We start from the raw sequence: 26,166 nt of genomic DNA on the forward strand, positions 1-26,166 counted from the left end.
CTGCTCCCCCCCCCCCGCACTGGTCCCCACGCTGCCCCTGGGAGGCTGGGCACAGAGCAGGGCGCCAGGACAAGCCCAATGAGGGCCTGGTGTACGCACCGCATCTTGGGTGGTTGCAGGACCAGCAGTAACATGTGCAAAGCCCCCAGCCCAGCGCCTGCACACGGCGAGCGCTTCATAAAAGGCAGGTGAAAATGCTCTTGCTAGGAGGCAGCTCAGGGTAACAGTTCAGAGCACCAGCTTCGGAGTCACACAAACCAGGCCTCAGATCCTAGCTGATCTATTTTCCAACCGTGGAAGCACCTTTCCTGTCTGGGCCCCCGTTTCCTCTTCTATACAGTGGGACTACAGTACCAACCTCTGTGTTTTGTAAGGACTACCCAGAGCAACTTCCAGAAAGCACGAAGCCAGGTGCCTGGTGCAGCGTAAGTGCTCCACATGAGAAAAGCTCAAGTTTCAGAAGTTTGTGCTGCTGATTCGACATCCCAGCTTTGAGGACGAGACTCACGGAGGAGTGATGGAGAAAGGGGGGAATGAACACAGCCTTCCCTCTGACCACACCTGGCACCCACATGGCCAAAACCAAACCCACTGTCTGGCAGGCCCTTCTGGAAGTCCCCGGCAGGATGAGCCAGGAACCAAGGCTGCTGTCTGGGGTGGGGCTCTGCATCCTCCGCCAGGGTCTGGCTCAGGCCCCACTGTGCTCAGCGCTCCCTGTGTGGGGCAGACCCGGCCTTAACTTGCAGGGGAGCCTGCACCTGGGCCCTGGGAGGGCTGGGATCCAGGCAGCCGCTCTCAGAACCAGCAGATCTGCTAGGGAAGGAGTCAGAGTTAGGGGCACAAAGCTGGGGTGGAGGCAAGGGAGGGGCTACTTACTGTTGGGTTCCTCCCGGGCCTGGAATCTGCAAAGAACAAAAGAGCAGTGACTTCACCAAGGTGGGTCTGGCAGCTGCCTGGCCCTGCCCCCCCCCAACCTGTGGGCAAATGCCCCCTCCGCTGCCCCCAGGGTGGCAGCTGGTGCCTCGGTCAGACCTGGAGAGTAGTGGACGGGTTTCAGGTCCAGGGCACAGGGGCTCACTTCCCAGCGGCAGCCAGAGAACGGGGGAGTCACCTCTCTTCCAGCCACCAAGCCCCTCAGCACACCAGACCCCTGCACAGCCCTCCCGCTCCCACACATGCACAGGACTGGCTCAGGACGAGCGTGCACCCCAGCTGGACCGAAGACACTTCTGCTGGGTCAGAAGTTGGTCTGCGACTGCTGCTACCACCTGGTGGCCTCCAGGGGCTGGAGAGGCCAGAACGGCCCAGAGCACCATGTGAAACTCACACGGAGGACCCCTAGGCGATAGAGAGCGGGTGACAGGTCCTGAGGACCTTTTCTTAGACCTGCATCGGACATGCCTAAAGCCAGTGGACCCCGGAGCCCTTTTGGCTCAGGCCAGCGTGAGTTCGGTTTTCTATCACGTGTGCCTGAAATAGCCCACGTGACCGGTCTCACCGGTCATCCCACCCTCTGGTGGGCTCAGTATGCAATGACCCTTAGGGCACAACCTTTTTCTTCTCATCCCAAACCCCACCCTCCTCTCCAACTTTCCTCTCGTATTAAACTGGGCTCCGGGTCATGGTCAAGTATATGCTGACATTTAATCACGGCCCAGTGGCCACCTGGGAAAGCTGGAGATGGTACCAGGCGCCTGTCTAAGCCGGGGCGAGTCAACTCCTAGGAGCTGACCGTCCTCTGGGGGCACACGGCCTCTTACGACTCCCGAAGAAATCACCTACAGAGACTTGGCTTTTGTTGCTATTCGGTGTGCACACCTAACCAGAGAAACCTCGTGAAAAGAGGCCAGCATGCCAGCTAAGTCACCTCTGGAAGACCGTCTGACCTCAGCCCCTCTAGGGAATGAGCATCCCCGAATCCTAGCAGAAACGCTCACTGGAGGCCGACTGACCACGAAAATACAAGACGGGCAGTTTGAACCTGCTGTGTGGACACCAGGTCAGTCTGGAGGACACTCTTCCATGTCCCTTTTAAATGACCATCAGCAGGTAAAGTGTCTAAAGTGGAAATGGATCAGAATAATGGTCAAAAGAAGCACATGTGTAAAATGACACAATTCTTGACTCTCGATTTAACAAATCTGGTAACTGCTGTTGCCAGCAGAGTGGTCACCTTGAGAGGCCGTGGCCCCTCCCACGAGGCAGCCACTGTCCATCGCCTGAGCCAGCACTTTGAGAAACACTGTCTGGCCTGAGGCACATTCTTTTAAAGGATGTCAGTGAAGCCAAATCTTCGTCCTTTGAGAGTGATTTTGACTTTTGCAAACAGCCAACTATTTGGCAGCAAGTCTTGGGGGGAAAAAAGGGTGTGACAAAGTAACAAGACAAAAGAAATTAAAATGATAAAATGCAGTCTTGGAGAGGACGCGGGTAAACAGGAACACAGCGGCTGATGCCTATGAACTGGTTTCCTCTTTCTCAAAAGCCATTGGGCAATGAAAACTTCACACACTTTGACCCAGTAATCCCTCTTCAGGGACACACCCTCAGGAAATAACCCGAAGGAAAGCGACCAGCCTGTGCACAGCGGTGCAGTTTCTAATAACCAAAAAGTGGAAAACAAGACAGGTGCCAAACGATAAAGCAGCTTAGCAGTCCTTCGTCGCAGGCCTTCCTAGCAGTGAAACCCCAGCACGACATCTTTCACCTTTCCCAGCCTTTAGTTCTCTCATTTGGAAAAGGGGACAGGTCATGCCAACTTTGGAGGGTTTTTATGAAGATTAAATGAGATCTCAAAAGTGAAGGTGCCCAGGGATTAATCACGTTGAGAGCAAAACCCTTGATATGTTGTGATGAAAATAACACTGAACCCATATGGTCTTCCTCTCCCAAACCCACAACTCCAATCTAATCAGGAGAAAGACACTAGGCACAGTCTAAGCAGAGAGCCATCCTACAACTTAACCGACAAGCGAGTTGTGGGACGCGCCTTAACTCCTCAAAACTGCCAAGGTCAGCAAAAACAAGGAAAGCCAGAAACTGTCGCAGGCCAGATGGGCCTAAGACATGATGACTAAATGTAATGTGGTATACTGGGTGGGATCCTGGAGCAATGAGAGGACATTAGGCAAAACTAAGTAGATCTGAACAGAATATGGACTTTAGTTAATACAATAGTAATGTATCAGTATTGGTTCGTTTATTGCGACAAACTTACCGCACTGATGTAAGATGCTCATGATAGAGGAAACTGGGTGTGGGCTATACGGAAACTCTCTGTACTAACTTTTCAAATTTTCTGTAAGTCTAAAACTTCTCTAAAAAATGAAGTCCATTTAGAATTTTTTAATTAAAACGTTTAAAAGAGAAGGTGACCGGGATGCCGCCTAGCACATAGGGGCCCCAGGATACTCCAGTGGCTTGGCAACTCCATCACACCGAAAAGAAAACCAGCATTCGATACTGACTCTCGGAAACAAGCATAAAATAACATCGAGGTGAAAAGGTAGAATCCGGAGGGCACCAACATCAGCCTACAGGCGTGTTACAACCCTCATGTGTACTTTGATAAAGACCTAGAGCAAATCGTGCCAAGTACAGAGGTCAGATTTCATAAGTGCTTTTCCCCTAAAATGTTGCTTCAGTCCACTGTCTTCACTTATTGGTATCCTTGCTCTTTGGAATAAGAACAATTTTCTCATAAAATATGTCCAGCATCCCAGGACACAAGTCCAGGGACACACGCACTGGACATCGGTGGGCCCCTCCTCCCTCGGGGAGAAGTGCCTGGTTTCCCAGGGCTTCTCTGAGGGCTGCTCAAGCCAAGCACGTGGGTTCTGACACCCAAGTTATCCATCCCTTCCATTCCCATCGCTCTTCCCTTTCAGTCCCATCCCCTCTCTGGCCTGGGGTCCCAGCTTCTGTGGAAAGCAGAACAGACCCAGGGAAGGCGTTTGGCAACAAGCACCCTAGATTCAAATCCAGGACAGGGCGGGGAATTACAAGCTAAGCTGGGAATATCGTAGAATAAAGCAGTGCTCCAGTGAATTCCCTGGCGGTCCAGTGGTTAGGTCTCGGCCCTCTCAATGCTGAGGGCCAGGGTTCAACCCCTGGTTGGGGAACTAAGATCCCACAACTCTCCCATCTCGGCCAAAAAGGAAAAAAGAAGAAGAAAGAAAGAAAGAAAGGAAGGAAGGAAGAAAGAAAGAAAGAAAGGAAGAAAGAAAGAAAAAGGAAGGAAGGAAGAAAGAAAGGGAGGGAGGGAGGGAGGGAGGAAGGAAGGAAAGAAAGAAAGAGAAAGAAAGAAAGAAAAAACAAGTGCTCCAAACACAGAAGGATGGGGACAAAAGGACACAGCAGCCAGCTTGAAGGGGTCCCCACTTTCCCTAGCCTGGGAAAATGTGAGCATCAAGTTAAGTAATGATGGCAGTACAGTAAGAGAGGAATCCATGAGTCCAGACAGATATACATACAGAAATGGAGCAAAGTTGATGAGGCACCTGTTATTCATAGAGCCTCAGAGTACTTAGCAATAACCACGGAGGAAAGAGGACTTCACGGTGGAGAAGCCTGGCAGACACCACCCTAATCAAGGGCTCGTGGTGAACACGGCAGGGAAGGGACAAAGGGAAACCTGGCGGGGTGGATGACCCACTCCTGGGATCCTCCCACCAAAGACGCACCACCTGAGTCCAAGCGTGAGGAAACGTCAAGCAAACCCAAGGTGAGGGCCAGCCACAGAATCACTGGTGGAATCTTCCAAAGTGGCAAGGTCATGACCGGGAGGGAAATACAGACTGGAGGGGACACGAGACCCAATCGCCAAATGCAGTACGAGACTCTGAACTGCATTCTTTTGTTCTATACGACATTATTTGGATCAATGAAGAAACTTGAGTGGGGTCTGAGAATTAGTTGGTGGTGATGCATCAAAGTGAATTCTCTGATTTTGATGGTTTGACTACAGTCGTGTGAAATACACACTCAGGTACTCAGGGATGATACGGCATTATGTCAGTAAGTTACTCTCAAATGGTTCAAAAAAAATAAGTTCTCTGCACCGTCCTTGAGACTTTTCTATACGTTTGAAATTGTTTCAAAACAAACAAAAACTTTTTCCAACTTAAACCTGCCTGAAGTAGCAGATAAAGTGATGACTATAGTGTCCTTTACAATGAAGGGTTAAAAGAATTTCAATCAGTGTTTCTCAACCAGGAGTGACATTCCCCTCCAGGGGAAATTTGGCCATACCTGGAGACATTTTTGGCTGTCACAGATAGGAGGAGCTACTAGTATCCGGGGTGTCTAGAGACCAGGGAACTGCCTGACATCCTGTAACGCACAGGACAACTCGCTTGGCAAAGAATGATCCCATGCAGATGTCAACAGTGCCAAGGGTGAGACCCTTTATGCAAAAATCTCACCACCACCAACAACAAAATCCTGGTTGGTCGTATTGCTCATTAATCAAGTGGCCTTAAACAAGTTCCTTCATCTTCCTGTGCCTCAGCTTTCTCATCTGTGAAATGGGGATAACAGTGGGCGCCTCACAAGGAGGAGTAAAATGAGAACACGTGTGTGCCTGTCACCAAGTCAAATCCATTCAGAGATGGGGGTGAGCATCAAAGGGGCATCTGCCCAGATTGCTGACGCACGGCTTACCGCACCAGGGGCTCCCCCAGCCCTGGAGCTCCGGGACCGGGAGGGCTGGGGCAACCATTTCCATCCCGCTCGCCTTTAGTCGCTTGAGCAACTGATGCTGGTCTGAAAGCTCGGGAGGGCGGTTTCCGTACCCAGCACAGGGCCAATAGGAAGTGCCCCACAGAGACATGAAGGAGCAGACGAGTGGATAAAGGCTCCTGCACCCTTCCAGGCCCCACTGCATCCACCCCGCTCAGTCCATACGCATCCTGCCCCCTGCGGCACCTCTTTCCCTCTCGAGCCTGGGAACCAGACCCCCAGGGACCCACCGGAAGCCAGCGGGCCAGAAACGGCCCCAAACAGAGCGGCCACCACTGAGCCCCAGGCTTGGTTCCTGGTAGGTCTGGTTTCTTAAGGGAAGGTGCTTTCTGTCTTTCTTGCTCTCTCTCTGTCTTGTGTGTGTGTGTGTGTGTGTGTGTGTGTGTGTGTGTGTGACAAAACTGCTATCACGGAGGTTTGAAGAAAAAAAAATAAACTGACAGCAATGGAAACTCTAATACTAGAAAAATGTCAAGAAAGCAAACGCGGGTTTCAGTGAGACACTGAGCCTGACAGCTCACGGAAAAAGGCTTGAAATTGTCAAAACACAAAAACCCCCCTTGCGAAGGGAACGCAAGCACCTGCTTGTGAAACTCATCAAATCCAAAACATGCCTCACGGGACTGTGTTCAGGGGCCCAAGTCAGAAACCGTGCTACAGCAAGGCTCTCCATGGGGCCTGGGGACCTGGGGGGCAGGGTCTGAGTTGACCACTGGGCTCCAGGGTGGGCACTGGGTGGTAGACAACCTGGTGGGGAGGAAGGAAGCGGGGGCAGGACTGAGCCCTCTACAAGCAAGATCGGCCGTCTCCAGGACCAGCGCCTGAATCTGGTGTGGCCCCTACAGGTGGTGTGGCCCCGGGTCTTGTCTCTTCTTTACGGAACGAAGAGCATCACCTGCCTCTCCTGGGGCTCCTCAGTCAGTGAGTCCCTTTGCGGGAGCCTGCCTTGAAACCAGAAAGGGAAGTTCAGACCATTTGTCCACTCCTTCCCCTGTGGTCAGGGCCTGTACACAGTAGGTGCTCAATCAATGCTTGTGACATGCTGAGGAGGACGTTGCCCTGCCTTGAAAGAGGCTGCCCAGAGGAAAGGAGACACTTGGCACAAGATGGCTGGGGTCCCCTCCCCCGAGGTGAGAGCTGAAAGAGTCTGCTGCCTGGATGGGTGGAGCATGGAAGGCTGCCTGGAAGAGGTGGCTTGGAGGCTGGCCAGGGATCAGAGAGAGGAGTTCAGAAAAATGTAGAACTCAGGAAGGCCTGGGACTCCTGCTGAGGAAAAAGGCCCCAGACACGGGGGTGGGCATCAGCAGACAGCAGCCACTATGTGCTGAGCTCTGACTACGTGCAGGTGCCCCGCACAGCACTTAACAGGCCCATCGCGACGGATCCACACGCCCGCCCTCTGAATTAGGCCCCACTGTTCCCATTTTACAGATGAAGAAACCGAGACACAGAGGAATTAAGTAACTCACCCAAGGTCATGTAGCTCATAAGGGGCAGAATCAGGATTCTAGCCCTGTCAGCCTACACCCACCCCCACCCCGACCCCTATGCCCTCAGCTGCCAGCAGGAGGGAGGGAGTGAGAGGAGGAAGGGAGGAATGGGGAGGGGAAAATAATAGGGAGGCTGGGAAGGGGCGACAGAGAGAAGAGAGGAAGGGAAGACCTCTCCTGAGGGCACAATAGAGGCAAGAATGGAGGATAAGGTGGATTTTTGAAACTTCATCCGACGCCGAACAGGGCATGTCACAGAGTTTCCACCCACATTATATTCCCATCACAGATGAGGTTGCACAGAAAGGAGGAGCAGCTTGTGGGAACCCCTACAGAGGGAACCCCGGGGGAGATCCAAACCCACGGTCCAGAGCTGCTGTGTAGCCGCACGTAGCCCCTTTGGACCTCTGGACACTCACCCACAGGCTCCAGCTTGGGCTGGAAGTTCTGGACTGGGTAGCACAGGTGGAGCTCTGAAACGACAATGGGAGGAAGGCTAGGGAGGCCAGCCTCAGACAGCCTCAGCGGGCAGGGTGGGAGAGGGACCCAGGCCAGGCTAGGACAGAGCACCCTGCCCTCCCAAGGCCCCAAGGACACATGCACTCACTCTGCCCCATCCACTTCCTGCAGCCCCTCCGGTGGCACAGGAGAAAGGAGCCAAAGCTGACGACCACCACCAGTGTCAAGATCACCCAGAAGAGCACAGGTCCTGGAACACAGAGGCGCCCTGCACTCTCGCCTGCCCTGGCACTGGTGGCCCCCGAAGTCTGCATCATGGCAGTGAGCCGGGGCCCTATAGCAACCACACAGGACAGCCCTCGCCCCAGACTACTTCCTCCTGGACACAGACTCTACTGTGGCTGACAGAACCTGGTCCTTTGCCAAGCCAGGACAGAAATCCAGATCCTGTCTCTATCTATCTTGTCCAGCGCTTACCCACCTGTCCTTCCTCACCTGGCTCTAGGAAGCACATTAGGCCAGGCCAGGGGGACTCCAGAGCCCACGCTCTTAACCACTATCTGGATATATTTCTTTACCACTTAATACTTAACTTGCTTTGCTACTTTTGAAAATCAATATATAATTATTATTCTTTAAAGTCCATTTTTAGATGTTAAAAAAGTAGCATGTGCCAGATAAGTGCTTCTCAAACATTCCTGTGCATATGAATCTCCTGGGGACCATGTTAAAATGCAGATTCTGATTCAGTAGTCTGGGGTCGGGCTGGTAATTTGCTTTTCTAAAAAGTTGCTGATGGTGCCAAATCCAGGACCTCTTTGAGCGCCGCTGGCCTGAGAACTACTGCCACCTAGTGTCTAAGGGTAGAACTGCAAGTCCTAAAACGCATGGTACTTAGAGCGACCGTCTAAGGGGAGCGGGTAAGGCTCATGTGTACTGGACACTGCTTACTACCCTGCATGGTATATGCTGTTACAACGTTACAGGTGATGAAGCTCAGAAGAAGTAAGAAACTAGTCAAGGTCATGAAATCAGTCACCAAATATTTTCTGAGTAGCAATTATGGACCATGCGGGTGAATAAAATCCCTGCTCAGAAGAATTAAGGAATCATCTCTAGCGAGTGACAGAGTCACAGCCCCAGATCAGGAAACCGGAGACCTGGGGTCAGGCTTGGTCCCTCCCGCCTCCAACCAAGTGGATGTTGTCACCTAGTGAGAACCCTCCCTCCTTGTGGTCCCCAGGGAGGAAGGCCCTGCTTCATGGGGGTGGTCATTACCTGAAACCAGAGTGGGCTTCCCTGTGGAGGAGGATATAGGAGTGCTGGTTGAGATAGAGGCGCGTCCCCGCACGTGGGTGACGTCCCCTCCACGCTCCTTACCGGTCAGGGAGTTGGCCAGGGAGATCAGGGAGGGGGTGGGGCTGCGGGGAGAGAGGCCAGAAGTAAGAAGGACAGTCAAGATGGAAAAGGAGGCCTGAGACCCCAGGTCCCCTGCCTACAGCCTCTGCCAGGCACTTTGAGGGCAGGGTCTGGGTTTCTAGGCCTTCAGGGCTTCCATGGTGGCAACACAGACCTAGGCCCACATTCTCCAAAATGACTTGCGGGCTTGGCCCAGAGATCTATCCCAAGTCCCACTTCCACTCCCCCGGACATCCCCTGGGTATGAAGGGCAAATGGAGAGAGGGAGCCAAGGAGTCACCTGGCGGGCACCCCGCTGTCCTCTGCGTTGGTGCTGCAGTTAGAGTGGGTCCCCGGGGGAGGTGGCTCATAGGTGGTGTCCCTCTCAGCCGTACCTGCAGGTTAGAATTGGTACCAAGGATGGTTACCAAAGGGGAAAGGGGGGAGGGAGGGGTAAACTGGGAATTTGGGATTAACAGATACACACTACTATATTTAAAATAGATAAACAGCAAGGACCTACTGTATAGCATGGAACTATATTCAATATCTTGTAAATGAACTATACTTCCATTTTTAAAATTAAATTTAAAAAAAAAAGGAATCAGTGCCAAGGAGCCCTACCCATCTGGACTAGTGACGTCCAGGGAGGTAGCAACATGGGGCGGGAAGGACACTGCAGCCAGGCAGACCCAGGTCTGTGTCCTGGCTCTGTCTCCTCACTTCCTCTCTCCCTCCCTCCTCACTTCCCTCCACTGTAACAGCCCTTTATTCAGCACCTACTATGTACTGGGGACTGTGCTGGGAGCTGCGACAGAGCAGTGAGCAAAACAGACAAGATCCCCACCCCTGGGGGCCCACCGGCTGGTGGGGCTCACAGACTCAGGCGTCACACGAAGGCAGGTGGGGTCCCTGTAATGGGAAACTTGACCTCATCTGGCCAGGGAGGCTTCCCTGCGGAAGGGATTGCTGGGATGTGAGTAAGGGTGGGGATTTCTAAGCAGAGGAAATAGAAGGTGGGGGGAGGGAGGAGATGGCTCATAGCAGCATTCTTCATAGAAGTCAAAGAAGTGGAAACTACCTAAACGCCCATCCGCTGGAAACAGATGAACAAAATGTAGTAGACGTGTACACTAGAATATTGTTTTGGCAATAAAAGGAATGAAGTACTAATACAGCTACAGCATGGATGAACCTCGAAAGTGTTATGCTCAGTGAAAGAAGCCAGACACAGAAGGATGCACATTATGGAAATGTCCCCAAAACCCTGATCTAGAGGAACAAGAAAGTAGATTAGTGGTTATCCAGGCTGGGGGTGGGCATGGGATTGACTGACCCATGCCCTACAAGGGTTAGGGTTAGTCAACTAACTAACCTACAAGGTTTCTTAGAAGGTGGTGATAATTTCACAACTTTGTAAATTTCTTTAAAATTACTGAACTGTACACTTAAAACTACTAGATATTATGGTATGTAAATTAGACCGCAATAAGGCTGTTTTAAACACTGGGTCTTTCTCCCCAAAGTGATGGTTTTAATTAGCAACAGGATGGGATAGGTGTGGTAGATTGCATGGTGGTCCCACCTCTGTATCCTGCCCCACATCCACACCCTTTGCCAGGTGAATCTGCAGCTCCTTCAGGTCAAGGCAGGTGTCTGTGCGTCCCCCACCCCTTTGGTGTCTGAACTTGGCCGTGTGACTTGTCTGGTCAGTGGAACGGGAGAGAAGCGACGGCTGGGCCTCAAGAGGCATCTGACCTCCACCGCCCCCTTTCTGCACTCCCACCGTTGCCATAAGTAGACCACGCCAGGGGTGGGTAGCCAGCCCCCGCTGGTCCCAGAAGTACATGCAAAGCAAACCCAAACCAAACCTTCAAGCCCTGGCAAGACCGCAGAGCGGCCCAGCTGACTCACAGAGGAGTGAGAGATGAATGCTGCAATGTCAAGGTTTTTGTAACACACTATTCCTGTGGCTCTAATTGGCTGAGACGATCAGATTTGTGTTTCAAAAGATCAAAGTGGAAAAGCTTCTCCTTGGGGGACTTCCCTGGTTGTCCAGTGGGCAAGACTCTGTGCTCCCAGTGCAGGCGCCCAGGTTTGATCCCTGGTCGGAGAGCTAGATCCTGCATGTCGCAACTAAGAGTTTGCATGCGGCAAATAAAGATCCCACATTTTGCAACTAAGACCTGGAGCAGCCTAAATAAATAAATATTTCAAAAAAAAAAAAAAAAGAAAACTACTCCTCATCTCCAGCCAGCTGTGACCATGCGGGAAGTTGGCCTCGTGACTGCAGACTTCCTGGTTTCATTTAAGAGAAATCTCATTAAATAAATGTAAACCAATAAATAAATTTAAACATCTTCTGGTATGTAAATGTCACCTCAATTCTTCAAGTTCTTTTCTTCTGAAGTCAGTTTTATTGAGGCATGATTTACATAGAATGAAATGTCCCCTAAGCGCACGGTTTGATGAGTTTTGAGGAGTGTATGCATTCAGCAGTCAGCCCTCCATATCTGCGGGTCACATCCGAGGATTCCACACCTGAGGATTCAACCAACTGCAGACTGATTGACCGCACGGATGCAGAGCACGCAGAGATGGAGGGCCCACTGTACCTTGCCATTTTACATAAGGGATTTGAGTATCCTCAGATTCGGGTATCCCCCGTGGATACTGAGGGATGACTGTACCTTCATGTAACTGTAACTCCACTCAAGATCTAGAACATCCCCACCTCCCCACTAAGTTCCCTTGTCCTTTTGCAATCAATCCACCCCCACACCCAGGCAGCCACGGATCTGCTTTATGTCACTACAGATGAGTTTGCCTCCAGAACTTCATTAGACAGAATTGTACAATGTGTACTCTTTGGTGTCTGACTTCTTCCACTCAGCATAATGTTTCTGAGATTCATTCACGGTGATTGTCTCAGTAATTCATTCCTTTTTATTGCTGAGTAGTTGTTCCATCGTAGAGATGTACCTCCATTTATTTAGCCGGTGACCAGTTGATGGACATTTGGGTTGTCTCCAGTTTGAAGCTATTATGAACAAGGCAGCTATGAGTATCCTTGTACAAGTCTTTGTGAAAACATATAATTTCATTTCACTTGAGTACCTATAGGAGCAGAAAAGCTGTGTCACTGTGCTGACCAGACAGGATGTCTTTGAGGACCAGTTCAAGCATGGTCATCTCTGATCTGACCCAGCCACCTCTTTTTACAAATGGAGAGGACCACAGAGCCGGAGCTAGAGTCAGAAATCAGGGCTCCTGAGTCCCAGCCCAGAGCACCTTCCATTGGACCACACTGCCTCCTGCCTGGGGCCTGAGCGCTTTCTTACAACCTTATGATTAACTGCTTTTCTAGGACAGAAAAAAAAAATGGCCCACATTTGAAGTAGGTCCAGCCCAGCTACTAACCCCCTCTGCCCCCATGTTCCTGGAGGGGGCACCCCTTCCCTTATGTGGCACAAAACAAACCTCCCGCCCACACACGCCTCCCTTCTAAAAGCTCTCATGATACCTCTCAGAGTTTTCCTGAAACACTCTGAAGAGAAAGTGAGGCTAGGATTAATTTTCTTCTTGCATTGGTAGGGTCCTGAGGAGCCGTCTGATTTTGGGGCGTCTCCAAATACATGCTATGTCTTTCCACGTGGTCACCAGACAATTGCCTAAATTAGTTGAAGCCCGGAGGCCTTGGGCTATGAGGCAGGTAATGCAGCTTGTTATGCTAATTTCTATTTGTATTTGAGATGTTGTGGGGATTCAGTGAGAGTTGGCTTCCAGAGGATTGGAGGAGCTCTTGGGCTCAAGAACACCAACTGTGGCTACACCCCGTTAGCACCCTCGGACTTCCCTGGTGGCGCAGTGGTTGAGAATCCGCCTGCCAATGCAGGGGACAGGGGTTCGAGCCCTGGTCCGGGAGGATCCCACATGCTGCGGAGCAACTGGGCCGATGCGCCACAACTGCTGAGCCCACGTGCACAGCTACTGAAGCCCGCGTGCCTGGAGCCCATTGCTCTGCAACGGATGAGGCCACTGCAGTGGGAGGCCCCCGCTCTCCACAACTGGAGAGAGCCCACACACAGCAACGAAGACCCAATGCAGCCAGAAATAAAATAAATTTATATATATATATATATATATATAAAAAAGAATGATAACACAGTTAGCACCCTCTGGCCTCTCTCTAAGGCAGCCTCGGTCTGAGCTGCCACTGGAACACCTGCGACAGGAACCAGCAACAGAACTGCTGCCCTCGCTCTGAGCGGAGAAGGTGGGCCCAGCGCTCCTGGGTGCCTCTCATCCCTTCTCTGTATGTACCATACCTCACCCTCTTTTCTCCCTGGGTTACTGACCCTCCCTTTTCTTCCTCCTTTGGATCTGAAGGTGAGAAGAAGGCATGGTTTAGCCCATACTTAGTCTGCCTGTGTTCTCTGGCCCATTGGAAGAGGGGGAAGAAAGAAGCTGCCTGCTTTTAGTCTCAATTTAGAAACTAAAAAAGATATACCACACTTAAATATTTCTCTTTAAATTGAAACACCTGATCCTTGGGTCATTTGAAGGAGAATGGTCTTAACATCAAGGTCAAATGGAATCCTTTTCTAGTACAACCAGAAATTGCTTAAAATCAGATGAAATGTTCGTCTTCATATTTGAACTGTACATTTCTTGTCAGCTTTCTATTTTCCCTGGAGTTTTCAGTCACCTTTCTTTTCCTTGTTGATAAAAGAATAATGTGCCTTTACCGTATCCTCAAGTTTTTCAACTCTACTACTCATGAAATTGTAATTCTACCTTTTATTCCTACAGACAATTCCCTGGAGCCCTTCATTTTCTTGCTCTGATGGGGCTCAACCAGATGTTGTAATGTCTTTAGCACAGCTGTCATTCTGGGACTCCCCTTCTTTGCTCTCCTGGGATAGAACCGCTGTTTTCTAGAGTTCGTGGCTTTTTCTTTTTTCTTTTTTGCCCCTCAGTTAACAGAATTACATCTTCAAGTAACTTTCTAAGAAAGGATACATGGGGGAAAAGCAGAATTTCTCCCCTGTTATGTCTGAAAATATTTTTATTCTGCTTTCAAATGTAATTGTATTTTAGCTAAGTAAAAAATTCTCTGTTCAACTAAGAAGGAGCTGGTGTGGTCCAGTAGAGAGCACTTGGCTATGACTCAGGATCTCTGTGTTCCAGCTGTAGCTCTGGCACTATGAATGGTCCTCTCCACGTGTAAAATGATATGGTTGGATCAGATGACAGGTGGCCAGCTTTGATCTGGCCCTCAAAGACATTCTGTGTGGCCAGCACAGTGACCCAGTCATCCGTCTCCTAGGTATTTACCCATGAAATGAAAATATATGTCCATACAAAGACCTGTCCAAGAACAGTTGTAGCTGCTTTATTCAGTTGTAGCTGCTATTACTCATAATAGCCCTAAACTGGAAAAAAGCCAGATGTCCATCAACTGGTGAATGGATAAATAAATGGTGGTGCATCTATTATGTCTACATATGGGTAATTTTCATTCATCCTGCTTTGCTGCCGGTAGGTCATTTCAATCTGAAGTCTCACTTTTCAGGTCAGGTACACAGGGAAAGCTGGGCCACCACCGTGGGAGCACACAGTAACTGTGTCGAGAAATGGTGTGCAGACCCAAGGCTGGGAGCGGGGCGGGGTGGGAGGGTGGGACCACAGAGGAAATTATGGCATTTTTGCTGACATGAGGCCTGAAGCATGGAAGGTGGTCGCCAGACCTAGCTTGGGTCTGTGGTTGCCGAGGGACTGTCTACTCTGGAAGCATGACTGGGGCAGGACACCACCAGATGTCCCCATCCACAGGCCCTGCAGGCAGACTCTGCAGCAGGAGCAGGAAAAAACAAATATAGCCAAGAGAAGCCTCCTTTCTCCCGCAAGGGTCCTCTAGCGCCCCCTACTGGCAAAGCATAGCATCACACTCAAGGAGGAGAAATCTTCCAAGAGTCTAATCCTCTAGGGCACAGCAGGTACTCAAGGGTGAATTGGGACCTGAGAGGCAACAGATTGGTAACAAGGGCACTTTCTAAAAGCCATTTCTTGCCCTTTACTCTCTTGCTCTTCCTTCTTCTTTGCCTTCTGTTCTCACTTTGTGGTTGTAACAACTTCTGGAATTTTTCTGTGGACACTAATTTTTTTCTCTTCCATTCCTGGGTTCATCATTGCTTCATCTGTAGTAAGTTTTTCTGTTTGTGTATCTTGTTATTCTCCTTCATACTGCTGTGTTTCCTTATAAGTCTGAAAATCTTTACTGCTCATTCATATTTATTTAAAAAGAACGATGTTGACCATTCCAGCGGCAGGTGGGGTTTCTCCTACTGTGTTGTTAGGATGTCATTTTCACAGTGGGTCTCTTCCCTCAGCAGGAGGTCTTCCTGGGAACTCTGGGCTCATGGGTGGGGAATGTGAGCTGGCAGGCTTCACTTCAGCGTGACTTAGCAGGAACAGCCCATTGACAGGATGTACTCCCAAAGACACAAGCAAAGGGGGCTTTGCACCAGAGTGGCCAACATCTAGATAGTCCTTCAGTGTCATTAGCTAAAAAGTTGATGATTTTCATCAGGGGATAAAAAATCAGGCACCATCTCTCAGACTGGTCAATGCCCATGGTATATCATTGTTACACATTTTTTTTGCTGTTGTTATATTCATTCGTTTGTTTTATTTTTAGATTGTACTTTGGTTGGTGGGTTTTGCAGTTACAAATTTTTAATTTTTATTTTCGAGATGAAGTTGCAGCTCACTGCACTTTCTAATTCTCCACTTCACCCCCATCCTTCATCTTACTCACCTGCTCTAAGCCCAGAGCCTCTCTGGTGGGTCTTAGGAGCAACTTACCCCTCACTTTTCTGCAGGCCTCATGGAGTGAATTCTAGTCACGTAAGCTTTCCTTCACTTGGTTTCATTTGTTACCAGCCTTCCATCTGTTTTCCACCTTCTAAAAATTTGTTGAAATCTCTCATCTGCTGATGAACTCTTTTTTGTTTGTTTTTTTTGTCCACTGTCAAGGGTTTATACTTTTTTACACTCTGGTGAATGTCCATCATTTGAATTGGAAGCTTCTTCATAAACTTTATATTGATCTATCTTGAGTCAATAAAACAGCCTTGCAAACAAGTCAAGATTTTACCAGACCAACAATTTCAAGAAGAAGAATAAAAAAAATTTTTAATAATTTTAAAATTTTAAAATAATCCTCAGAAACCCTTACCAAAATGCCAAGTTTGGATTTTATCCCACTCCCTGGATCTAACTATTCAAAGAGAAAACATAGCCCAAACCTGACCTAGTTAACAGCTGGGATTGAAGGTCATTTGTAGTTGGGGGTGGGGAGAGGGGCAGCCCTAGGGACAGAAAACTCAGCCCCTTGGTTGGGGGTGTGAACTGCTTACCCTGGAGCTTGGTGACCATCCCTGGTGGGCAGATGGGGCGGATGACGCAGCGAGCACAGGAGTTGGAGGCTGATGTGGCACAGAACATACCAGGTCGGCACTCGCAGACGCGGGAGGAGTTCCACATGCAAGGTGTCTTCTCCACGAGGTGGTCTGCGGGACAGAGAAAGGTCCTGAGGAAGGACTGGGATGGAGAGGGCAGGGGTCCAGAGAAGCCCCAGGAGGACAGAGACATATTTGCCCAGGAGCACATGCTCATCTGATGATTCCGTTGAGCAGATCTTTTGGTGCACAAAATAATTATCCTGAGCGAAAGAAGGTGGACAAGAAAAGGTGTATATAGGGACTTCCCTGCCAGTCCAGTGGTTAGGACTCTGAGCTTCCACTGCAAGGGACACAGGTTCGATCCCTAGTTGGGGAACTAAGATCCTGCCTGCCACGTGGCACGGCCAAAAAAAAAAAAAGGAGTATATACTCTATGATTCTGTTTATAGGAAAAGCCAGAAAATGCAAATTATTCCATAGTGACAGAAAGCATAACTGTTTCCTAGGAATGGGAGCAGAGGCAGGGAGCGACGGGAGGGATGGTAAGGAACATGAGGAAAGTTTTGGGGGGGGGTGACGGACAGTTCATTGTCTTGACTGTGGTGATGGTTTCACAGCTACACACATATGACAAAACCTATCAAACTGCACACTTTAAACGTGTGCATTTTACTGTATGTCAACTATATCTCAATAAAGCTATTAAAAGAAAATATCCCAAAAAACTAAAATAAAATAATTTTTTTTTTTTTTGCGGTACACGGGCCTCTCACTGTTGTGGCCTCTCCAGTTGAGGAGCACAGGCTCCGGACACGCAGGCTCAGCGGCCAGGGCTCACAGGCCCAGCCACTCTGCGGCATGTGGGATCCTCCCGGACCAGGGCACGAACCCGTGTCCCCTGCATCGGCAGGCGGACTCTCTACCATTGCGTCACCAGGGAAGCCCAAAATAAATTTTTAAATAAAGAAAATAATTCAGAGAGCAGGCGTGAGTGGGCATGGGTAGAGATGAACCAAGACTGGCCCTGACTGATAATTCTTTACAACTGGGTGATAGTCCGTAACCATTCCTGATTCTCTCTACTTCTGAATATGTTTGAAATTTTCCATGATGAAAAGTGGGTTTTTTCAAAAATCAAAAAAAAAATTGTTAGTGGTTTTGTAAAAGAAGAAGTATAATAATGCATTTATACATGTTTGGGGATATTCTACATGCTCTGTTTACGGGTGAAAATAGAATTACTGCATCAGTAGTTTAGACAAATGTGATTCGCTCAATAAGGACATTTCTCAATCAGCGGGATACTTACAGGCTTAGAAGCCTTGCACGATAAAGATAAGGGACTGCACAGTGTCTTCCTGAAACCTCTCATTATTACTTATAATATGGTATTAACATAACCAAGTGTGTGCAAGGCAGTGATTTTAGTGCTCTATCCAGGTTAACCCGGCTTAACCTTTTTAACTCCCAGAACAGGTCTCTGAGAGAGGTCTATTATTCTGCGCATTTGACGGATGAGGAAACTGAGGCCCAGAGAGGTTAAGAAACTTGCTTGAGCTTATAAGCTCCCGAGCAGTAGAGCCAAGACTTGACCCCGGCCACTTGGGCTCCACTCCACAGGGTTGCAGGGCTTCGGTTGTTCAAGTTGAAGGAATTCTTGGGCCCAGAGCCATCTCTTGTTTCCCCATCTGACACAGCAGCTGTGACAGGTGACATTTTTCCAGGAATGGCCGCAGCAATAGCTCTGGGTCTGTCTGCTCTTCCAGAGCTCAGCCACTTACCCATCAAGAAGCATGGTCCCTGGTCAGGGAACTAAGATCCCACATGCCATGCGGCACGGCCAAAAGAAGAGAAAAAAAAGAAGGCTTTTTTTTTCCTTCCGTGACTCGAGGGCCCTGTGACCACCTCCTCAGACAGAATGCAGTGGAAGTTACATCGTGTAACTCCCGAGACTGGGCCGTAAAAATGGGTATGGTTTCTACACCCCACCCCACCCCAACTCATCTTTGAGTCCAGCACCCAGGACTTGAGGACGCCCGAAGCAGGCCATATAGAGGCCGACATGGAGAGGGTCTGAGGGCCCAGCCCGCAGCCGCATCGAGCCCAGGCCAGAGAATGAAAAAGCTTTCAGATGATTCCAGCTCCAGGCTTCAAGTTTTCCAGCTGAGATCCCAGACGTCGTGGAGCAGAGACCAGGTGTCCCCGCGGTGCTGGGTCTGAATTCTGTCCCACAGAATCCACGAGTACAGCGAATAGTTTGCTTTTCACCACTCAGTTTTGAGAAAATTTGCTCTGTGACCTTAGTAATTGCAACAGTGACCCCAGCAACCACGAACGGAGTGTCCTTTCCCCCACTTGGCCTCCCTGAACTCCAGTCCGTGTTGCTGCAGAGGCAGAATCACGCCTCCCCCTGGTGGTGGTGGCCACTGTGAGTGGGCCGGGGCTACATCCATGGCAGCCCGGGGCCTGGGCAGCTGCTTGGACATCACAGGGAGGCTGGTGGTGTTGTGAGGCTGCGGGGAGCTGGCCGCAGGGGAAACTCTGGCAGGACGTCACCCCACCGTGCATATAGCAGTCAGTCTCTAAGTGCTTGTGCAGAGGTGCTCTAAGAGGCAGCACAGTGGACTGATGAGCTCAGAACCCAGGGGCAGACTCCCTAGGTTCAAATCCTGGCCCTGCCATTTGCGAGGGCTTGTGGCCCTTGGAAGCCCCCTGACTTCCCTGAGCCTCAGTTTCCTCTTCTGTAAAATGGGGGCAATCGCAATCCAGACATCATAGGATACGTACAAAAATAATGAGACAAGCTTGAAACAAGTAGGTGATCGACAAATATTTCCTTGCAGGAGAGACTGAGTGAATGGAAGCTCTCTGAAAACGGGTCACGGCCATCAAAACCCACAATCGTGAGTAGGAGTCACTAGAAGCCAACTGCTCAAAAAACGCCAGAAAGGTGAACCAGGCTCCCAAGGGCTGAGCATCCGAGACCAAGCTCAGGGCTCCCACCCCCAGATTCTTGGCCTCTTGTCTAAGACCCCACCTGCTCCCTGGAAGGAGCCTCTGGAGGAGAAACAAGGCCCTTACCTCCTGAACAGCTCACACAGGCCGTGCAGCGACCGTCCCTGTCCAGGTAGTAGTCAGGGTCACACTGCTTCCTGCAGTCGGCAGACCCCTGAGGGCATGGCTGTTGCAGGGTCAGCCCTGGGAAAAGAAGCAGAGAAGCTTCAGGCCAGGCCACCTTGACAGAGGCCTCGCCCACATCCCACCACCACTCCCATTACTGAAGCCCCCCAGCTCCATGGCCAGCTCCCAAACTCTGCACATGTCCATCACCCTTCAGAGGGAGTCCTGAGGCTCAGAGACAGAAGGAATGTGTCTAAGGCCACACAAGAGAAGAGTGCTAACTGCCTCCTAACTGCCCCCCACCCCCACTTCCAGTCCCTCCCCTCTGCCAGAGCCCTCTCCCCAGTCTCACTGCTCTGTCACTGCCCTGCTCAAAACTTTGGTAGCCACTTTCCCTTTGAGTTCAGCAATGAGGCAAGGATGCCTACTATCACAACTTCTATTTAGTTTGGTCCTGGGGATCATAGGCAATGCAATAAGGCAGGAAAAAGAAATAAAGGTGGTAAGGTTTAGAAATGAAGATACCAAGCAGTTATGGACAGATGATATCATTAAGTGCACAGATAATCCGAAGAGTCTGAAGATACATTATTAGAAGAAATAAGTGAGTTTCGCGAGGTAGTTGGATATAATGTTACTACATCAAAATCAATTGAACATCTATATATTTGCATTGAACCACATGAAATTGCCATTTTGATAGTACAGAAACAGTCAAATACTGGCATTTCACACAGTTCAAAATAATGCTAACAATAAAAAGTTAGAACATGAAATATTAAAAAAGGTACTATTTACATCATCATCAGAAATACCAAATACTTAGAAATCGAACCAAAAGATGTAAATATTTCTACACAGACAATAATAAAACATTATTGGGAGAATTTAAAGAAGGCCTAAATAGGGGTGGGAGGGATAAATTAGGAGTTTGGGATTAACATATATATATGTCGGGATTAACATATATAACATATATGTTTGGGACTAACATATAACATATTTTATATATATACACTACTATATATAAAACAGATAATCAACAAGGACCTACTTATAGCACAGGGAACTCTATTCAATACACTGTTATAACCTATATGGGGAAAGAACCTGAAAAAGAATAGATATATGTATATGTAGAACCGAATCACTTTGCTGTACACCTGAAACTAACACAACATTGTAAATCAACTATACTCCAATATAAAATAAAAATTTTTTAAATAAAAATAAAGAAGACCTAAATAAATGTAGAGCTATACCATATACTCAGTACTGCAGAGGTGGATTCTCTTCAAGCTGATCTGTAGATTCAATGCAATCCCAATTAAAATCCCAATAGGATATCTTATGAAATTTGAAAAGCTGATTCTAAAATTTATGTGGATATGCAAATTACCAAGAACAGCCAATACACTGTTGAAGACCAAAGTTGGAGTAGTTGCTTAAGCATCCAGACTTACTGGAAAACTATAGTAATCAGAGAGAATGGTGTTCACACGGAATACACAGAGAACAATGAATAGAATAGAGGCTCCAGAATCCTGCCCACACATCTATGGACCCTTGATTTACAGCGAAGATGGCACGTGAAACAGTGGGGAAAAGACAATTTATTTGATAAATGGTGTGGGTTCAACTGAATGTTCATGGGGGCTCTTTAAACAAAGGCAAAACAGCAATGACCTTAGAAAATAAATGTAGGGCGTCGTTGAGACTTCAGCGGAGGAGAAGCCTTACAAAGCAGGACATGGAAAGCGCTGGAGTCATAACGGAAAAATGGATCAATCTGACTACGCTGAAATGAAGAGCGTCGCTTCCTCAAAAGACACCGCAAAGAGGAGGAGAAGGCAAGCCACAGGGTGGGAGAAGACGTTTTGGACACAATTATAGGACAAAGAATTATAAGAAGCCCTACAAATCAATTTTTTAAAAAGAGAGAAATGAAAACATACATTCACACAAATGTTTTTCATTATAGCCCCGAAATGGAAACCACTCAAAAATCCAAAAACTGTTTGGATGAACAAAGTGTGGTATCCCTATACAATGGAAGGCTATTGGGTAATAAACAGGAGTGAGCTGAGGACCCCAGTCTGTCACCACGGGAACCAAGGGCGGGGCATCCAATCGACACCTGCAGAGGCTGGCCTGCTCTGCTGCATATGCCCCAGCACCTGCCTCAGTGTCTGGCACCCGAAAGGTGACACGAATGAGTCCTTCCATTATCTACTCTGGCCCTCGAAGCCCTCAGCCCCAGAAGACCCGGAGACCCTCTTCTCCCCACGCTGGGAAAGACCACAGCTCGGTGCCTGCCTGCCCTGACTGCCACACACAGTCGCCCAGCCATCGGACACCGTTTCCCTGGAGACAGCGCACAGCTTCTCTGGAGAACTTACCTGGATCTGGACTGAGCCTCCCCACGGAGGAGCTAGAGTGGGCAGTGATTTTAGAAGCATCTTCTGGGGCGAGGGGGGTGCCCCCTCCGAGAAGTGTGGTCCTGGCATCAGAGCTTGCTGGAGAGGTCAGGGTGGGCTTGGCATGGGGGACGGTGCTGCTGGGAAGGAAGCAGGGGATGGGACAAGGGGAGTCTGTGCTCAGCGACAACCATTTCCATAGAGAATAGGTCCCCAAACGCTCTGCCCACAGCCTCTGGCGGGCCCACCGTCAGCTCCTGGGAGTAAGGGCTGTGTTTTCTAGGCCTTCTCGGTCTCCTGTGTGCTCAGGGCAGGCTGGGCACACAGTGAGGCCTCAAATGACTTGTGGGCTTGGCAGAGAGGCTCCCTGGGCTGAAACCCATCCTCACCCCCAGCCAGCAGTGCCCTGGACCTCCTGTGGGGTGGGACAACCCCACGCTAAGGTCAGCAGGATAGGAGGGGGCCGGGAGTCACCTGGCAGGGGCCTTGCAGTCCTGCGGGCTGGCGCTGCAGTTGGGGCTGGCCCCTGGGGAAGGCAGCTCACAGACAGTGTTCCTCTGCGCTGTGCCTGCAGGGAGGATGGTGATGCCTTCAGACTTGGTATTACAGAGCCAGAGGCTCCGAAATACGCCTTTTACCACCGCAACCCAGGAAAACACAGTGGCCATCTGATGTTTGTGCCTGCCCAGCATCCGTTCCCTTTTGAGGTAAAGCCATCCAATTTTCCCTGGAGAATTACACCTCCCAGTCTCAATGTCTGTGGTAGGGGGCTGGGACCCCACTTCAGGAGTAGCCATGGGACCAGGCTGGACCAATCAATCCATCCCATTCCTCTGGCCATGATGGACTGGTTCAGGGGTGGGCACACGACCCAAGACACGCCTATGAGAGGCAATTTCAAGATTTTATTTTGGTTGTTGAGAATGTGGGAAGGAGAAGCTGTCTTTCCACTAGGGTTGGGTAGGAAGCAAGCCAGGAGCTGCTGGTAGGTATTTTACAGACAAACCAACACATAGGGTAGTAGAGATGAGAGACGGGAAAAGACAGAGCTCCTGGATCCAGCCATGCCTTAAGCTCCACTAAGCTATCCTCAGACACTTCAGTTACATGAGCCAAAAACATTGTAACTTGCAAGCCAAAGAGTACTGGAGAATACTGGGTGGAAGCAAAAGTGGAGAAGAAAACACATAGTGCTTTCAATCAAGTGGACTGGAGTTTGGAAGTTTTGGTAGAGGAGGGTGTGAGCAATGCTGACTTATCTATCTGCACTGTGGTGGGGTGATAAGACCTGGGCATAAGGTTCAAACACTGGATTAGATATTCCCTGCTCTGTGGTCTTGAGCAATTAATTACCTGCCATCTCTGAACCTCAATTTCCTCACATAAAATGGGGCTAATACAGTCTTATGACGTCTGGAGAATTTCAGGGGAGAAAGCCTATGCAAGGTCTTAGTGTAAGGCTTAGCCATAAGCTTGATCTGAGACAGAAACTACTTTCCATTCTACAGCGGAAGAGACTGAGGTCCTGCGAGTTGCTCAGTGGGAAGTCCCACAGAGGAATCTAGAAGTTAGCCAGGCTTTCGCGGCCAAAGGTCGGAGCACTTCTAAAGCAGTGCTAAAAAAAAAAAAAAAAAAAAAAAAAAAAAGCAGTGCTGTCCAATAAAATATGTCAATCACATGTCATCGTTTTAAATTTTCTAGTAGCCACATTTTAAAAAGTAAAAAAGAAACAAGTGAAATTACGCAATACGTTTATTTAACCCAATATATCTAAAATATTATGCCAATAGGTAATCAACATAAAAAATAATTAATGAGATGTTTTACATTCTTTTCCTATACTAAGTATTTGAAATCGGGGGCATATTCTATACTGACAGCACATATCGGTGCAACTGGCCACATTTTAAGCGTGGCCCGTGGCACCGCCTCGGGCAGCAGGTCTGGGGGCAGCAAAGAGAGGCCTCTGGCGCCACCGTGTGGCAGGTGCAGGAACACCGTCGAGAGCGCTTAGCCAGCCAGAGCTGGTCCACAGGCTGGAGCAACAGAACTCAAGGCTACTTTTCTTAGACACAAGAGTTTCTGAGCTGAAAAGCCCCCATGCAAGGCCTTCTAGTCACACCTCTGCATTTTACAGATGGGAATACTGAGGCCCAGAGAGGACTGGGAACACGCCCCACGAGGCAAAGCTGTACAAAACCCCAGGTACCTGATGTCCAATCCAGAGCCCTTTCCACGCCACCACCTGCCCCTGCTTGTGGGTGGTGGGCTTCTGAGGGTCCCTCCGCTGAGGGTTCTGTGTGACCAGAGAGAATTCGGCCAGATCTGAACCCCACCACCCCCAGCTCTGATCTCCCTGTCACATCATTCAACACATATCTCTGAAGAGCAGATTCTGTGCCAGGTGTCTAATTAGGCAGCGGGGAGATGACCGTGGCCCTCACGAAGCTACGGCCTAGGGAGGGGTACAAGCACCGAGACAGACACAAGCGTTCGCCTCCATGTCGAGAAGTGACCTGGGAGAGGTCGGGAGGAGATGTTTGGACAGAGAGCTGAAAGCAGAGTTGACTGAGTGAACGGGGAAGGAAGGGTGTCCCAGAAAGAGCAAACAGCATGGTGAATGCGTGGTAGAGTGAGAAGCATGGTTCATCCCTGGACCAAAATGGGAAACCAGCCCTCATCTTCCAGGAAACTCCCAGGACAGAAACTTCAGGCTTCTTTCTTTTTATCAGGCATTAAAGAATTTCTACCCTGATCCTCAAACCAACCCAAGACCTCTTCCAGCCAGGGCGGTGCCTGGGACTCTCTGAGCCTGGGAACTGAGGTGCAGGGAAGGGGCAGCAGGGGCCTCCGTTTGCATCCCTGGCATCATCGTGATAGGAGATGTGATCTGTCCAACAGGAAGGAGGAGGTGGGAGGTGGAGAGTCGTTGGGAGGTCTGCGGGGGGGAATCATTGGCACAGATCGTGGTCCTGGGTGGGGATACTCACCCTGGAACTTGACAACCATCCCTGTTGGGCAGACGGAGTGAGGGAGGCAGCGGGCACAGGAGTTGATGACTGATGTGCCACAGAACATGCCAGTCCGGCACTCGCAGACGCGGGTAGAGTTCCATGAGCATGGCTTCTTCTCCACGAGGTCATCTAAGGGACACAGAGAAGGGTCACCGGGGACAGAGGGAGGGCGAGGGAAGGGACTCAGAAAAGTCCCAGGGACAGTCCAGCACATGAGGGAGGATGCTGCTATGGCATTCTGTTGGGCAGGGCAGCTGGTATGCCCAGCCCTTCCTTCCAGAGTGTTCCTGATGTGAGGACTAGAGGGCAGGCGGGGTCCATGAGGCAGCCTCCACCTCCCAGCCTGCATCCCTGGAGATGACTAAAATGGTATTAAAAAGAAGTGAATGTCCCAATATTAAAATGGGCAAAAAAGACATGGAGGAGCATTAAGTGCAAACTTCTCAGTGAAAGCAGCCAGTTGGAAAAGCTACATACTGTGATTCCAACTACATGACCTTCGGGAAAAGACAAAACTACAGAGACAGTAAAAAGATCAGTGGTTGCCAGGGTTTGGTAGGGGGTGGGGGAGGGGAAGATGAATGGGCAGAGCACAGAAAATTCTTAAAGCTGTGAAATTATTCTGTATGATAGTGCAATAGTGGATAAATGACATTACACATCTGTCAAAAATCATAGCACATACAACACAAAGAGTGACCCTTAGTGTAAACTATGAACTTTAGTTAATAATGCACCAATATTGGCTCATCAGCTGTAACAATGTACCACACTAATGCAAGATGTTAATACTGGGGAAAAGTGTGAGGAGAGCAGCATATGGGAAATCTCTGTACTTTCTGCTCGGTTTTTCTATAAACTGAAAACTGCTCTAAAAAAAAGTCTATTAAATTTTGGGGTTTTTTTTTAAATGGGCAAAGGATTTAAGAAGACTTTTCTCCAGAGAAGATATACAAACGGCCAGTAAGCATATGAAAAGATGCTCAATGTCATTAGTCATCAGAGCCATCTATGAGTCATCAAACCAAAACCACTATGACAGACCACGCCATATCCACTAGGG

At 49.3% G+C, this 26,166-nt stretch overlaps 1 protein-coding gene across 3 annotated transcripts in view; it reads right to left on the reverse strand.

The window, feature by feature from the left end:
- TNFRSF8 (TNF receptor superfamily member 8) overlaps positions 1-26,166 on the reverse strand; it is a 69,011-nt gene that overhangs the window by 10,017 nt on the left and 32,828 nt on the right. For 2 of the 3 annotated variants that reach the window (XM_022598698.2, XM_089901058.1), the window contains exons 4-13: positions 25,080-25,232; positions 22,564-22,657; positions 22,072-22,229; positions 19,634-19,750; positions 16,508-16,660; positions 9,388-9,481; positions 8,967-9,109; positions 7,837-7,938; positions 7,649-7,702; positions 877-902 (exon numbers count right to left, since the gene is read on the reverse strand). In XM_022598698.2, coding sequence (XP_022454406.2) covers positions 877-902; positions 7,649-7,702; positions 7,837-7,938; positions 8,967-9,109; positions 9,388-9,481; positions 16,508-16,660; positions 19,634-19,750; positions 22,072-22,229; positions 22,564-22,657; positions 25,080-25,232 — 1,094 coding nt within the window. The remainder of the gene's footprint in view (positions 1-876; positions 903-7,648; positions 7,703-7,836; positions 7,939-8,966; positions 9,110-9,387; positions 9,482-16,507; positions 16,661-19,633; positions 19,751-22,071; positions 22,230-22,563; positions 22,658-25,079; positions 25,233-26,166) is intronic. The other variant, XM_089901050.1, reaches the window with a different exon arrangement.

This window comes from Delphinapterus leucas, chromosome 1 (assembly GCF_059928025.1).
Source record: "Delphinapterus leucas isolate spDelLeu-1000000601 "Yukka" chromosome 1, BTC_Dleu_Yukka2, whole genome shotgun sequence".
Taxonomy (NCBI): Eukaryota; Metazoa; Chordata; class Mammalia; order Artiodactyla; family Monodontidae; genus Delphinapterus; species Delphinapterus leucas.